The 15,481-nt window shown below is 36.3% G+C and overlaps 1 protein-coding gene across 5 annotated transcripts in view; it reads right to left on the bottom strand.

Annotated features, from left to right (window-relative positions):
* The window catches only part of GAS2 (growth arrest specific 2), a 131,313-nt gene that overhangs the window by 64,779 nt on the left and 51,053 nt on the right, over positions 1–15,481 (bottom strand). For all 5 annotated transcript variants that reach the window (XM_045484796.1, XM_045484793.1, XM_045484795.1 and 2 more), the window contains exon 5: positions 3,247–3,310. In XM_045484796.1, coding sequence (XP_045340752.1) covers positions 3,247–3,310 — 64 coding nt within the window. The remainder of the gene's footprint in view (positions 1–3,246; positions 3,311–15,481) is intronic.

Here is a 15,481-nt window from a genome sequence, read left to right as displayed (position 1 = left end):
CTTATCCTGCACACAACAAAAGTAACACCCTGAATAACCCCAACACATTTCTGGTTTTCAGGGTAGGTGTGCAATACTTCACATCACCTAAATAGGTGAATAAAATAGCAATGTTTACAAATCAAGCATTGTAGCATAAAGGTTATCTTTTTTTTTTTTTTTTTTAATTTTTTTTTTCAACGTTTATTTATTTTGGGGACAGAGAGAGACAGAGCATGAACGGGGGAGGGGCAGAGAGAGAGGGAGACACAGAATCGGAAACAGGCTCCAGGCTCTGAGCCATCAGCCCAGAGCCTGACGCGGGGCTCGAACTCCCGGACCGCGAGATCGTGACCTGGCTGAAGTCGGACGCTTAACCGACTGCGCCACCCAGGCGCCCCGCATAAAGGTTATCTTAATCCTTAGATAATTCCTTTGTGAAAGTAGTAATATTTTTTTGTAATGTGAATAATTACTGCTTTCACCAGCTCACATGGTCATAGTGTGGTGAGAGATCTAGCCACCCATTTCTGTCACAGATGCTGCTGTTGCTGATGGCAGGATGAAAATTTGGGGGGTGATGGTTAGATTTATGGCATAGACTGCAGGAAGGCTTCAAAGATGTATACTTATCTCTAAACTCATCAACTTGTATACATTAAATACGTACAGCTTTTTCTTTGCTAATCGTAGGCAATAAAGTGCTTTAAAAAAAAAAAAAAGGAAAGAAAGAAAGAAATGGAACAACCCAGAATCTCAATTTTGAAAGATTTGGGGAAAAAAACCCATAACACTTGACATGATCCTTCATCATGAAATTCACCATGCCATTATGATCCTCTTTCATTAAAATTAAAATTTTAATTTGTTTTATATACTATGGCAAGGGGCAATTTACACCAGACATGGAGATTTCTCAAGGGATTTTGTCATTGGGAAGCATGTCTTCTCCTTTGATGACTCAGTCATAGAAAGTTTACTTCAGCAGGATTCCTAATCAGAGTGTTCTGGTCATAAAAAGTGTAATTACAAAAAATAAAACAAACCCAAAACACAGGCAACTAATACAAATTAAAGAGGAAAATGACAACTCACAGCAAATTCTGCAGGTGGTGCAACTCCTTCTCTTTACCTCCATATCACAGCTTTCAGAACCATGATGCTTATTTCATTCATATATTTAGATTACGAAAGCAACAAAATAGAATCTGGCATTGTAGAATATTCTAGCAGTATAATTAAAATAAACAACTGAAGGATGCCTGGGTGGCTCAGCCAATTAGGTGTCCGACTTCGGCTCAGGTCATGATCTCACAGCTCACGGGTTCGGGCCCCACGTCAGGCTCTGTGCTGACAGCTCGGAGCCCGGAGCCTGCTTCACATTCTGTGTCTCCCTCTCGCCCTGCCCCTCCCCCACTGTGCTGTATCTCTCTCTCTCTCTCTCTCTCTCTCTCTCAAATAAACTTAAAAAAATTTTTTTAAATAAATAACTGAACAAAAAGTGTTCTGCCTACCCTTCTATTAAGCAGGAACTCTAGACCATCCGTGTTTCTCTCACTTTACCATTTCAGGGACAGTTGCTCATTTACTGAGGTTTTACTTGGTGTATTTTCCTCCTGCCTGAGTATTTAACTTCCCCCCTTTTAGGGGACATCTGTAGAGTCCTTGGTAGCCCTTTGACTCAAGGTTGTTTGCCCTACAGGTCAGAAGACTGGTGGAGGAGTAGTTTAGCAGAGTCCTAGAAGCAACTGATACCTTGGTCTTACTCCTTCATAGAAACCAAGAAGGTGACAGTGCTGTAGCGGGGTGGGGTTCCAGGAAACGGCTGGACACTACAAGCTCAAACTAAGCCCTAGTGGTAGAGAGATAGAGGCCTAGGGGACCCTCTCCCAAGGCCTTCACACAGTATCTGGGAACAGAGTGGGAGAGAATAGGGAAACCTCCAAATGTCTCAAATTGACTTTTTCACTTTGAGTGGAGGCTCAGTCAGATTTACTTTGAATTCTTTAAAAATAAAAAAGGGGTGCCTGGGTGGCTCAGTCGGTTAAGCGGCCGACCTCGGCTCAGGTCATGGTCTCGCGGTCCGTGAGTTCGAGCCCCGCGTCGGGCTCTGTGCTGACAGCTCAGAGCCTGCAGCCTGTTTCAGATTCTGTGTCTCCCTCTCTCTGACCCTCCCCCGTTCATGCTTTGTCTCTCTCTGTCTCAAAAATAAATAAACGTTAAAAAAAATTTTTTTAATAAAAAAAAATCTTTCTCATACCCACTTATTGCGGTAAAGCAAAATTCACAGCTGATGTCCAACTGTTTGAGATTATGTTGCTATCACATTTTACAGAACTTGGAGTTATTTCTGATTGCAGGTTAGTTTCCCATCGGATCAAAGAAAACAAAACAAAACAAAACAAAACAAAACAAAACAAAACAAAACAAAACATAGGTCTATTCACTGCCAGCAAGCTTTCTACCCACTGCTGTAGTCTGATGTGCACACTTTGTATTTTCTTTACCTTGATTTTCTTTATAAATTTCTCTTTGAGAATTTTCACCCAGAGCCAGCTCTCACTTTATTGGTTCATCTGATCTCTGTCTTAAAAGTATACCCAGATCTAGATGAAAACAACATCTTCCAATCAATTCCTAAGTTTTATTTTGAATCAAGACTTCTTCAACCCCTTGTATCCTCATTTCTAATTCTGTGAGTTTCATAGAACTGTCAGAGGTTCCATTTGGTCATTTGCCAGATAATAAAAGAGAAGACGTGAAACCAAAGCAGATTAGCTGAGGTAATAAAGTCCCTTTCTCTGCTTACTTAGCTAGGATTATGACTTTTACAATTACTCCTTTTTTCCTAGAAGAAAAGGATTCCAAACATCTCTCCCCTTATGAAGGATCATATTCTAGGACTGTCTCTAACCAAAATATGGAGAATAATTTAAAAACTATCCCCCTACTCAGAAGTAGAAGCTAAAAGAGCTGACAGGTGCCCGGGTGGCTCAGTCAGTTGAGAGAAAATGTACTGGATGGGAGGATATGCTTTTAGTAAATGCTTATCAGACATAGTGGCTTCGACAAGCTCATGGTGCTAAGAATATTAGTGGCATGCTTTATTTTGAACAACTGCTCTTGAGCTGTTCGGACGGATTATATTGGAAAAAGTAGCTTCTCAAAACCCAGGTTAAATTAGCAACGAAAAACCAGCAAGCTTCTCAATTGCTTCGATGCTGAGGATGGTCCATGTCTTGACATAGTGGCAGCAGTTTGACCTACCTGGCTGCAATCCGGCCAAGCTCTAGCAAACAGAGACACACTTCTCTGGGTTGCTTGTGGAGGACTGAAAGACAAGACAGAGGTGGACACCTTTACAATAGAAGGGATTGTAAAGCAGCTCAATAGCGAACAGGCTTGCCAATGACCTCTCTTCTCTCATGCTTCCAGTAAATGAGCTAGTCTTCATTCTGACATTCACAGAAACCATCCTATCCCACGATACACTTAGCTCTACTAAAGTCTTAAAGCCCTTTCAAAACTCTGCCCAATATCCCTCCTCCAAGCCACGAGTCTCAGGAAATCTCATCCTGAGTAAATCTCCCCCGGAAAATGCTTTATTAGTTAATATTAGTAAGTCAATATCGGAAACACAAGTAGCTGTATTATGATATAAATAGTTGATATTTTAAAATACATAGTACATGAGGCAACTGGCTGGCTCAGGAGGTTAAGCATCCAAATCTTGATTTCAGCTCAGGTCATGATCTTACGGTTCATGAGATCGAGCCCTGCATTGGGCTCTTCACTGATAGCGCAAAGCCTGCCTGGGATTCTCTCTCTCTGTCTCTCTCTCTCTCTTTCTCTCTCTCAAAATAAATAAATAAACATTACAGGGGCACCTGGGCGGCTCAGTCGATTAAGTGTCCGACATCGGCTCAGGTCACGATCTCATGGTTCATGAGTTCAAGACCTGTGTTGGGCTCTGTGCTGACAGCTCAGAGCCTGGATCCTGCTTCAGATTCTGTGTCTCCCTTTCTCTCTGCCTCTCCCCTTCTTGCTCTCTCTCTCTCTCAAGTATAAACATTTTAAATAATTAAAAAAGAAATAAACGTTACAAAAATGATTTAAAAAATTTTTTTCCCTAAAATACACAGTACACAGAAGACAGTGGAGCAAAGACTAGACTTTGCAAAATCCTGAGTCTATCTTCACCAGTGATTTGGGCAGAAATAATGCAATGAATACGGAGAAAAATTATATAAGAAAAATTATCCTTTGTTATCTGCCAAACAATAACATCAAGTGAGATTCTGAAATTTGATGTCCCTTCCTGATCAAGTCTGGTTAAATGGTACTTTAGAATGATATACTTTCAAATGAATGGATTTGCAAATACATACCTATATATATATATGTATACATATATATGTATATATATATGTATATATATACTATCAGCCAGCTTTGCCCATAAAATGAGAAAATTAGAAGACTGTTCTTTGTTTGGATCAAATTCTAATATAATCTCATGTTTTAATAAAATTTGCTTTACTAATTGCTTTGGACACATTCAGTAATCCTGTCCAATCACGCTTGCATTTGTTGAGTCTACCAAAAGAGTATTTCCTGCTTGTATTGCTTTCTTTTAAGCAAAGATGAGAGGATTTTAAAAATATTATTATATATATCACCTAATAAAGTCAACAGATACTGAAAAAAATATATTGACTTGAGAATGGTCTTTACATAGACAATATCCTGATAAAAGAACATACTGGCTTATTGATAGCTTATTGATCTATTTTAAGAAAGTAATCTTGCTTTAATTCTTAAACATAGAATTTTATAATTCAATTTCCCAGCATTATTCTATTCCTTTAATTTAAATATCTAATTCTTTCTCTCCACAGATTACGGTAGGGGCAACATTTGGTTCACTGATGCCAGAGTGGAATTTGTTTGTGATGAGTATAAAACGAACATTTACTTGGATTGTAAACGTATATAATTTCACTTGGCTTTAGACGGACACAATTTTGTCATCTTGTCATAAAATGTCACCTTTAAAGCTTTTAAATTAAATTCTATTCCTACCAACAATGCTCCTTAAGACAGAATTATGGAAAAATCTCAATTATAGACTATTTCAATTCTTGGTCATATAAAAGTTTTAGCTGACCATCAGTGAATTCCCCTAATCAAGAAACCTAAAATTATTTCTAATTAAAAGATCTTAAAATAAGGATATTTACTACTTCCAATTTCAAATGCACTACTGGTTGACCCTGGCTGGAATGATACAAACATCACAACTTTTGACATATTAAATCGACTTCAGTGCAATATAACATATGGACTGTAATATCACATAGGCATCAATTTCAAAAAGAGAACAATAACAAACATTGGAAAGCAGAATCTAACAAATAAATCAATCTTCCTGTCTAGATAATCAATTCTTTCTGATTCAGTCTTTAAAAAAATACGCTGTCCATAGAACAAAATAATAAACAGGAGTTTTGAGTGGAAAAAGGAATATACAAAAACTGAGGAGAGGAAGATTTTCAAGGCTCTGTTAATACCCTCATCTTCGGTGAAAGCTGTGTGAAGCAAGTGGCTACCGCACCAGGAGATGTGGATAAAATCTCATGCGTTTCTTAATGGAAATGGTGTCAAAATATATAAATTACTAGTGAACTGACCAAATTGTGTCAATGTGCAGTCAACACCCAGATATAAAAAGTAATACCTGACCCAACTATACTGATTCCTTAACCAACTCATTATACATATTTTGAGGACTATGTAAGCACTGGGATAGATACACTTAAAGGAAAATAAAATTCATCCTGAAAAAAACAATCATGTGGCTAGTAAAGGAAAGACAATGTGATATATAAGACACTTTACTAGGGCACCTGGCTGGCTCAGTCGGTTAAGCGTCCAACTTTGGCTCAGGTCATGATCTCACACGTGGTGAGTTCAAGCCCCACATCGGGCTCTGTGCTCATAGCTCAGATCCTGGAGCCTGCTTCGGATTCTGTGTCTCCCTTTCTCTCTGCCCCTCCCACTCTCTCTCTCTGTCTCTCTCTCTCTCAAAAATAAACAATAAAAAAAAAAATTTAAAGGAAAGACACATTACTGTTGTGTAATTCTTTGCTTCCTCAATGGAGCTAATCAATTTAAAACAGGTTTAGCATGCCCAAACTCAGATGTTGAATCTACCATGGACTCATCAGAAAATTAATTTTGGCAAACTAAAAAGTAACTGCAGGATTCTTCATATCCTTAACAGATTCAGCCTATACAATGTAAGACAAATGAACCTCTTCTTCAGCATCATTTCTTAGGAAAAACTAGTAGAATGATAATATTTTACTGCCCAGTTTTCTTGGAAATATATTTTATAAAGGAAAACATTGCTTCAAAACCACACTTGTGCTATTGTCTCACATATTAATGGCTTTTTTAATTGGCATATTATAACTGGCTCATAATGGCCAACCCCCCCCCCCAAAAAAAAACCAGTATCTGATGACTAATAAGCAATGAATGAGATGAAGCTGTACAGGTGCATAATTTAACACAAAACAGTAATGACTCAATAAATAATATATCTCAAAATTCAAGGATGATGACAATCATCTGGCGATGATAGTGGTTTTGACAGTGAACTAAATAAAGACTAAAACTTTACCTGGTGTCTTGAGAAAATGCAAATCATGGCAATGTTCGTTTAATTGTAAAAGCAAATATTCTTCCCCTATTGCTATCAAATTAAATTCAAGAGTCTTTAAATAGTATCTAAATTTTCCAAAGAGGTGACTTTATTTGGTTTTTGCACTGAAACAAGTTCTAAACTAAGTTAATAGAAAGAGATTCAAATCACAAAGATCTGAGTGTGAGTGTTCATGCTTACTGGCTGTATTCTCTTGGGCAGTTATTCTGTAAAATCTCATTTTGGGAAACACAACAGTTTACACCTTGAAATATTTTTGTGAGGATTAAGCCAAATAATATTTATTGTTATTCTTAGCACAGTGTTTGGCACATAGGAAAGATTTTCCCGAGGTTAGTTTTATTATTTTTTAAATTTTGGTTATAAATTCTTTGTTTAAAGATTAACTTCATTTAGCTTAGCCAACAATAATTCACTTATTTTTTCCCCTAAAAACATGTTTTTGTGTGTGCACCAGTCAGATATTAGTCACTACACTAAGCACTATAAAAACTCTGGGATAGGGGTGCCTGGGTGGCTCAGTTGGTTAAGCGTCGGACTTCAGCTCAGATCATGATCACATGGCTCGTGGGTTCGAACCCCGCATCAGGCTCTATGCTGACAGCTCAGAGCCTGGAGCTGCTTCAGATTCCGTGTCTCCCTCTCTCTCTCTGCCCTCCCCCACTCACACTCTGTCTCTCTCTCTCTCTCTCAAAAATAAATAAACATTAAAAAAAACTTTGGAATAAAAAATTACTAGTGGTAAAATGTGTATAATTTAAAGTGGTCCCATTATAATGAGTGTATTTTGAATATTTTATCATTTATTTTATATCAGAAATAATTAAAAATCAATCAATCTAAATCAAATGCCAGGTTAAGTAGGTCAATTTGGTCAGCATATAAAGAAATTTAAAGCAGATATCCTATACCTATTACAAGTTTGTGCTCAATACAGAGCTTAAGTAACAATTGTATTAAAATACGTGATTTTGTGAAACAGCAAACACCTTACATTAATTTTCCTGTATCTGTGAATGAAATAATTTAGATGAGTCCATGTTTAGTAAATTACCTAAGTTGATTATGTATTACTGAAGGCATGTCTTTGTCACAATGATTAAAAATATCGCTTTTAGTATATCGTATTTGAACTAAAGACTTTGTATTGAGTCCTAAGTATATTTATGTTAAATCACTTTACTGATTCATCTTTTCAAAAAAAACCAAGAAAACTTCTACTGATGCTGAAGTTTAGAGTAGAAAACATTTTTTTTCAGTCTGTCATCGAAACATTTACATGGTCTTTTGCTTTAAGTTAGAAGAGGGGATCACTACTTTTTTCTGTCCTCTAAAAAATTCTTTTTAAAACAAATCAAAAGCTCTCTGGTCAATGGTCATTATTATGCCAAAGGTTTTATCATTGAGGTTTTTCTTTTAATAATCAAAACCATCTCAAAGAAAAGCAGAATGCAGAACACCTCTGGGGAAAGTAACACAGATCCCTATTCAAAAATATGTGGCAAGAGACTCAGTCTTATAACCTAGATTCTATAAAAATCTCATGGGCATCAAATGTCAAATGGAGTGCTGCTAGCTCCAGGAATAGAAATGAGGCCTTCCCCTAAAGCAAAGGGTAGAGTTTCAATGTCACAGAATCTGCAAGTATAAAATGCATTCAACCATAAATGTATAGTTTAGCTAAATGTATTAAGTTTCAACACATGGGCAAAGAAACGAAAGCATGAAAAATTGTGTTGTCTATTTGGTGTCTGTACATTAGAGACTACAATATTTACACATTGGCTTTGAGGGAAACCGGTTTTTAGATTTATATTTAGGAAGGAAATTTGAAATACAATTATGTTTTTGACAGAATATTGTTTAGTCATGAAAATATCATAAATTAATAGCTGTCCACCTTCCCAGAATAGGGAAGGCTCTAATACTCAGAAAAGTGGTATAATAGGAAATACAGTTAACTAGAAGTCAGAAGGATGAAGTTCTAGCCAGGCTGCATAATTTTTTCATCTCTCAAACAGGCACTTTGCCTTCTACTTGTTCTTCCTGATGAGGTGAAGGGCACTTGGTACATATAGCAAGTACTCAATAAATGTGACTCCCTTGCTGCTTGATTGGGGTCCACAAACCAGAAGCATTGGCATCAGCTGGGAGCTGAATAAAACTACAAATTATTGGGCCCCACCCCAAACTTACTGATCAGAATCTACAATTAAACAAGTTCTCCAGGGGATGAGTAAGCACTTTAAGGTTGGAAAAGCACTGTATTAGCCAATGCTGTGATTATTATAATAAACATCAGTCAGGGGTTCCTAGGTGGCTCAGTAGGTTGAGCATCTGACTTCAGCTCAGGTCATGATCTCACAGTTCATGAGTTCCAGCCCCACATCAGGCTCTGTGCTGACAGCTCAGAGCCTGGAGCCTGCTTCAGATTCTGTGTCTCCCTCTCTCTCTGCCCTTCCCCTGCTCACTCTGTCTCTCTCTCTCTCTCTCTCTCTCTCTCTCTCAAAAATAAACATTAAACATCAGTTATAATTCCTCTATTTTGTTAAAAAGATTCCAATGTGCTTTGCTATATATAATATGCTCTACAAATGTTTCAGATAGCAGTGATGATGATGATGAATGGAGGGAAAGTAATTCATGCATTGAATTAGCCCTTAATGTGTACTATGGGCATTTCTCTCCTGCCAGGATTAATAAAGTACTAAAAATGTTTTTCTAGAAATTCTAGAAATTTAAGGGCTAGTCACAAACTGCTCCCTGTATGTCACTCCTGGTAAGACCCATGCAGAAACCTTTCAGCTTAAAGGTAGGGGGCAATTAGGGATAGTACAGCAATTTAGGTGCCTTGAAACTGATCTCAAGAAAGCTAAAGAAAAAGCAAAGAATCTCACCAACTCATAAACGCTGGGTGTGCGTGTACCCAGATTTCTCAGAATCATTATTCACATTTAGAAAGGCTATGACATCCACATAATTCACAGAAACAAGAATATTTCATTCATAATCTCATCAGTTATGGAATACGTATAGAATGAAATGTAGTTAAGTGCCTTTGCCACTGAGTCAAGAAATGTCCTGCACCAAGTGATGTCTTTCCTTTCTTTAGTACTGGACTTCATGTGAAATTAATGGGTTAAGTCACTAACACTCAGAACAGCAATTAGAGGCAAGAATCTTTTCTAATTTGGTTTGTAGTTACACTTTATTTTTCCTCTTTAAATAATCATATGAACTTCTAAAATTAACTCAGAGCATAACTTTCTATAACACAGGGGCATGATCTTTGGAGGTAAATGGAGCTGAATTCAAATTCCACCTGGGCCATTGAGAAGGTGTGTACATTGGGCAAGTTATTTAATTCTCTGGGCCCCAGGATCTCATTTATAAAATGAAGGTTGTTGGAGAAGTAGATATGGTAAGACGTGCACTGCCTAGCTACCATTATTGAGCATATAGTTATTAGTATTGAATATTGTACAGCAAAAATTTGATCCTGGAAAAGCTAGAAAGCTGTTCATTTCCCTAATTTAACCTTGACTTTGCTGAGTCTTGATGCAATTATCATTCTAGGGAGACGTTTAGTTCTCTCAATCAGATTCTGTACTGTTTTCTCATACCTTTGCCCTGGCATACGGCAAATAGCTAAATTTGGAAAGAATTTCTGAGTTCAAAAGTAAAAATGTGAACTGAGATGCTAATAAATTAAAATTAAAAAAACAAAAGTCTAACATAATTGTCTCTGGGAAAGAAACTGAATATAAATAACCCAAATGCTGAATGGATGTCTTGAAACTGTCATCCTAACAAAAGGATATTTTATTTTATACTAATAAAACTAATATAACTTTTTTCCATAGAAATGTTCTTAGAGTCCATAATAACAAGATAATAACAAGAGATGATTTATCAAACACTGGAAGGTAGGCATAGATTCCTTTTCTGATGTTAACAAGTGACTTTAAACTATAAAATGGACAACAATATTTAAAAGTCCACACGTAATCCTTTTTAGTTTTCTGTAGCAACATCAAACCAATACTGTGAATAGAACAGTGCTTGACCAAGGTTCAGTAAAAGAAAGGGTTTTGTAAAACTACTCATTGGGGTCATGCATCCACAGAAGACAACGCCACACAGCCAACACAAACACAGAAAATAAAAATAAAGAACAAATCACACACATTTGCATGCTAGCACAACAGATAGCAAACCCTTTTCTTGCTGAGTAGATTCTTTCTCTGAGAAATAGATGAAGGATAGTCACTGGCTTCCAAATCCTATAATCATCCAATGACATAATGATATAGACACAATTACTGCAAACACAACATTATGCATTTTTAAAGTATTCCCCACTCCATCCTCCCCCCGCTCCCCCCCATCTCACAGCTCCCTGGAATGTATACATATTGAGCAACGTAAATAAGGCTCTGGGAAAAATAATTACACTTGAAAATTTCTAAATTAGTATAGTAAAATAAATTACAAATAATAAATCCCCTATACAAGAACATTGCTAATGAATGAAATAATTTCTTACTTAAAATATCTTAGAGAAATTCATATAAGAGCATCAATATTGGGAATTCATAACTTAAAACTTTTTAAGACTGAGAGTATATCATAGATTTTTGGTCTTAATTTAAATGACAAAAAATGAACCATATCAAAATATACAGCACTGGGTTACAAAAGGTTGTTAAAATACTTAACCTTTGAAAATTATTATATTTATTATTAGGGAGAATATTAATACATTCTATTAACTTCTATAGACTGAAAACCGAAATGCTTTCACACCTAGAATCTTCTAAACATTTTTTCTTCACTCCACCATTAAAAGAAAAGTTCATTTCTTTTAAAATAATTATTAGCGGAAGTATTTCGTCTTTAGAATGATAAACTGCATACTATTAAATTTAAGGAAGCATTCATGTTCATCTTTTGAATCTAAAGCACAATCCTAAATATTTTTAAAGAATCCAATGAAACCAATTGTGAGACATGAAAAAAAAAAATCTCCTCTAGCCGCTGACCTATATGTCAGCGTGGTTTGAACAGTGGGGGTTGTAGCTGAGCATTATATGCAGACCTGTAAGGGTAAAGACTGTCCCGCAGAGCACACAAAGATCCATGTGGGCTATTCTTAGAGCAGTATAAAATTCGCCAAACACTTGAAATGTCACTTTAACTTCGACAATGGGAAATAGCCCTTACAATTCTCAGTGTGTACAATTCTAGGCCAACAAATAATTCTCTATGCAAATTGGTTCCAATGATATCTTAATATAAATAACATTAACTGCTCATACTTCAGATGGCATGCCACCTCTATTGACTGATGTTTGTTAACAGACAATAAGAAGAAAATAATATCGTTTATAACCTGATTTCTGTTTGTCTTTCTTTCAAACTCTGAAAATACTTTAACGGTCATTTACTATATATGTGTGACCTCATGTTCATAGCAGATTGTAGGTTTTCTGTATCCTTAAATAGTCTCAGCAATATTTTTGGTTCGTATCTACAGATGCCTCTAGTTTGTTTAAGATATCACTAAATGTCATAGGGTCAGTTCATTTCCCTTTGTTTTACTATTATTAAAAAAAAAGCATTTCAGTGGACATTCTGGTGCTTACTTCTACTTATTTCCTTTGGATAAACTTTTAGAAGTAGAACAATTTGCTGAAAACAAATAAATAAATAAACACTTGTGAGGTCTTTAATACATAAGGCCAAATTGCCCTCTAAAGAAGGCATGCTTATTTCCAATTTTCTTCAGCAATGTATAGAAGATCCTATTTTCCCACATACGCAACCTAAATATATAATTTTCTTCTATTTTGCTAATTTTCCATAGCTTTTATTTGCATTTACCTTATTGCTAAGGTTTTGTATCTTTATTAGATTTTTTTATGTCTTCTATGACGAGGCTGTTCATGACTTTTGTCCGTTTTTCTATTGCCTCATTTCTGAAACACTATTTAGGATAGAGTGAATTTATGATCTGAGAGTTGACATTTCACAGAGGAATAATTATCAAGAATTTCATAGAAGATAAACTGCAGGTTATACCCTGTATGTGATTATATCGGGTGGCATAAAAAGCTATCTGCCAAGAATCAAAAAGACAAGAAGCATGAGAGAAGCATATGGAGTCAGCCGCTATCCATACACCCCAGTTCATCCCTGGCATACCTTCCCCACCACTGAGATTTCTTGTCATTAGCTGTTGTGGAAAGAGAACAGATTGAGTGAGTTGGGAATCTAGATCCCCTTGCAAATAACTGTACAAAGAAACACTGCAACAGAGGATAGCATATCAGTTGCCACAAAGATAAGAATGCTTTATGCAGGCAAAGACCTTTGAACAGCTAAAGACAGAAGCCTCTTGATACACACTCAGGACAGTGATCTACTTTATCATTCATTCAAACAGATTTTTCCCCTTCATCAGGGCATCTTTTCATTTATTTGCTGTTCAAAACACCAGGACACAAAGGATGCACTTCATCTTGTGTGTCACTGAAATGAAATCTTGAGGTAGGAAAAAAGAAAAACGCTTGCCCTAAATTCTCTTTCAAAAGTGAAGTGTGAAAAGACATCAAGCAGAGTACACAGCGTTATTGTTGCAAGAAAGTCAATTCTGCAATCCGGAGTCCAAGGCCATCGGCAGTGACTCAATCACTTCCTTACCCACAGTGAATAATAAGAAAAATCTAAGAAGAAAGGGCTCCACTTGGGGAAATGGAATTTCTCATTGTCCTTCTCTTGATTATCATTAGCATCTATGGGCACAGCTGTTTCCTTTCTCTGAATAATCCTAAAGTCAACGCTATAATATTGGCTCCCTTCTGTCTCCACAGGGTCTATTATACCTCACCTCATGTCCTATTCTGAGCAGCAGAAATTTCAAATTTGTCTTTCATTGAGCAACAAACCAGAAAGCCCAACTATCTGATTTAGTTTGGTACCGAGAGGCTTAAAAATTACTCGAAAACTTGGTGTCATTAAACTTTTTTAGATACATAAATACATTGTAATTGCAAGTTATAATATAGGAGATATTCAAAATGAAAGAGGTTTCAATAAAATACTCAGTAGCTATTATGCATAAATTATCTTGGATTTTCTTTTTATAAAGTCAGCGTTTTTTTTTCTTTTTCAAGCAGAGTGAAGAACTAAGTCATCGCAAAATTCAACTTGACATAATTTTATATGCTGCAGAGTATGTATTTATATACCAGGACCTTTATTATACAGTTGCTTTAGGCTTTATTGTTTCAAGATAAAATGTATTACTTATTATCTGAATGGGGTATTAAAAAGCCATCCAAGCCTCTTGGCTTCCAACCAAAAGTTTTATTACTTCAATTAACAAAAGGAACTCAGAGGCAGTGAGAAAACTGAGACAAGATCACACTCCCATTCCCAGCTCCTCCTCATCCTAGGGTAGTCACTGAAAAAGATGTTTCTTAAATGAAAACCAGTACAACAAACAAATGCTCAAGTAATAGAGGAGTTTCCCCACGTGGTAGTTCCCTTCATAACGCAGGGGCACTGCAGAATTTTAAATCGTGATGTTGTTTGTCCACATAGGAAGAGTATACTCCTTGTGACTAAGATCTGAATTTTTTAACTTATCGTTCATTCATTTGATCTTTCAAACATTTGTGTGTGTGTGTGTGTGTGAACACTTCCACCACGATCCCCTCCTATAATTCCTCACTCATATAGTTTCCCATAAACATGAAAGTTAAAATCTATTTGTAAAATTAGCAGAAGACTGACGAAGAGCGATATACGTACACACATCTTCCACCAAAGTTGGTTTACTTTAATGTGCGGAAACAGTAGTCAAAGCCCATTTATATGACGATCATTCAAGAAGCACATGATTGTGTATGGTAGGCTACTGTGCAATTCTTCCAGTTTATTTTTTCTTTCAGGTATAGTATAAAATATTCTTCTAATCTAAATTCATATAATTTTCCTCTCTGCTGAGAGAATTCTCAGAAATTTGATGGCAATCTTTTCCACATCACCTTCCCTCTTCTTAGTACAAACACAAATTTCCATAAGCATATAAAATGAGTAAGATTTTAGCTGTTAACCATCAATTTTCCTGGGTTCAGCAGGGAAATGTTTTGTGAGGCTTCGGGGCAAAAGGTTATTCTCACCGTTTGGAAGGCAATTTGTATACCTGTTCTCTCTAAAGGATGCTCTGCTTACTTTGATGCTAATATTTGGTATTATGTGATTTTGTGAATTGATTTTTTAAAGCCTCAGGCAAAAGAACCAAAGCTCCCATCCTTCCCCCACAGATGTCTCCATTCTTCACTCAGTTCTATTTCATTATAATGGGACTTTAATTCCGATACTTTACGAGCGAGAGCTATACTGGGCAGAGCTGACACAGGAGGGTTCAACATTTAACAGTAGCCAATCAAGTGATGTCAAAACACTGAACCATTCAATGTATGTTTCCTCCCAAGGAAATACAAAAGCTTGCTCTATGGTCTGGAAGTGGATTTGCCAAAATTCAATTATAAAGTAAAACAAGTCAAAAACCCCATAATTATCTGGGTAGGTTTAGACACTAAAGTATCTTTTATTTCATCATCTTCAATTATCCCAATCTCCTGCTTGCTTACCTGATTTTTAACTCACTAAAAATAGATACATAAATAAACTTCCATTTCAACAAAGATAGAGTTTACAGGAAATGGTGTTTCATCCTTTTGTAGAGGTGAAAAGACAATGGTGCCT

This window comes from Leopardus geoffroyi, chromosome D1 (assembly GCF_018350155.1).
Source record: "Leopardus geoffroyi isolate Oge1 chromosome D1, O.geoffroyi_Oge1_pat1.0, whole genome shotgun sequence".
NCBI lineage: Eukaryota > Metazoa > Chordata > Mammalia > Carnivora > Felidae > Leopardus > Leopardus geoffroyi.
Note: the sequence above shows the minus strand (reverse complement) of the source record. Positions and strands in the feature narration are given on the sequence as shown.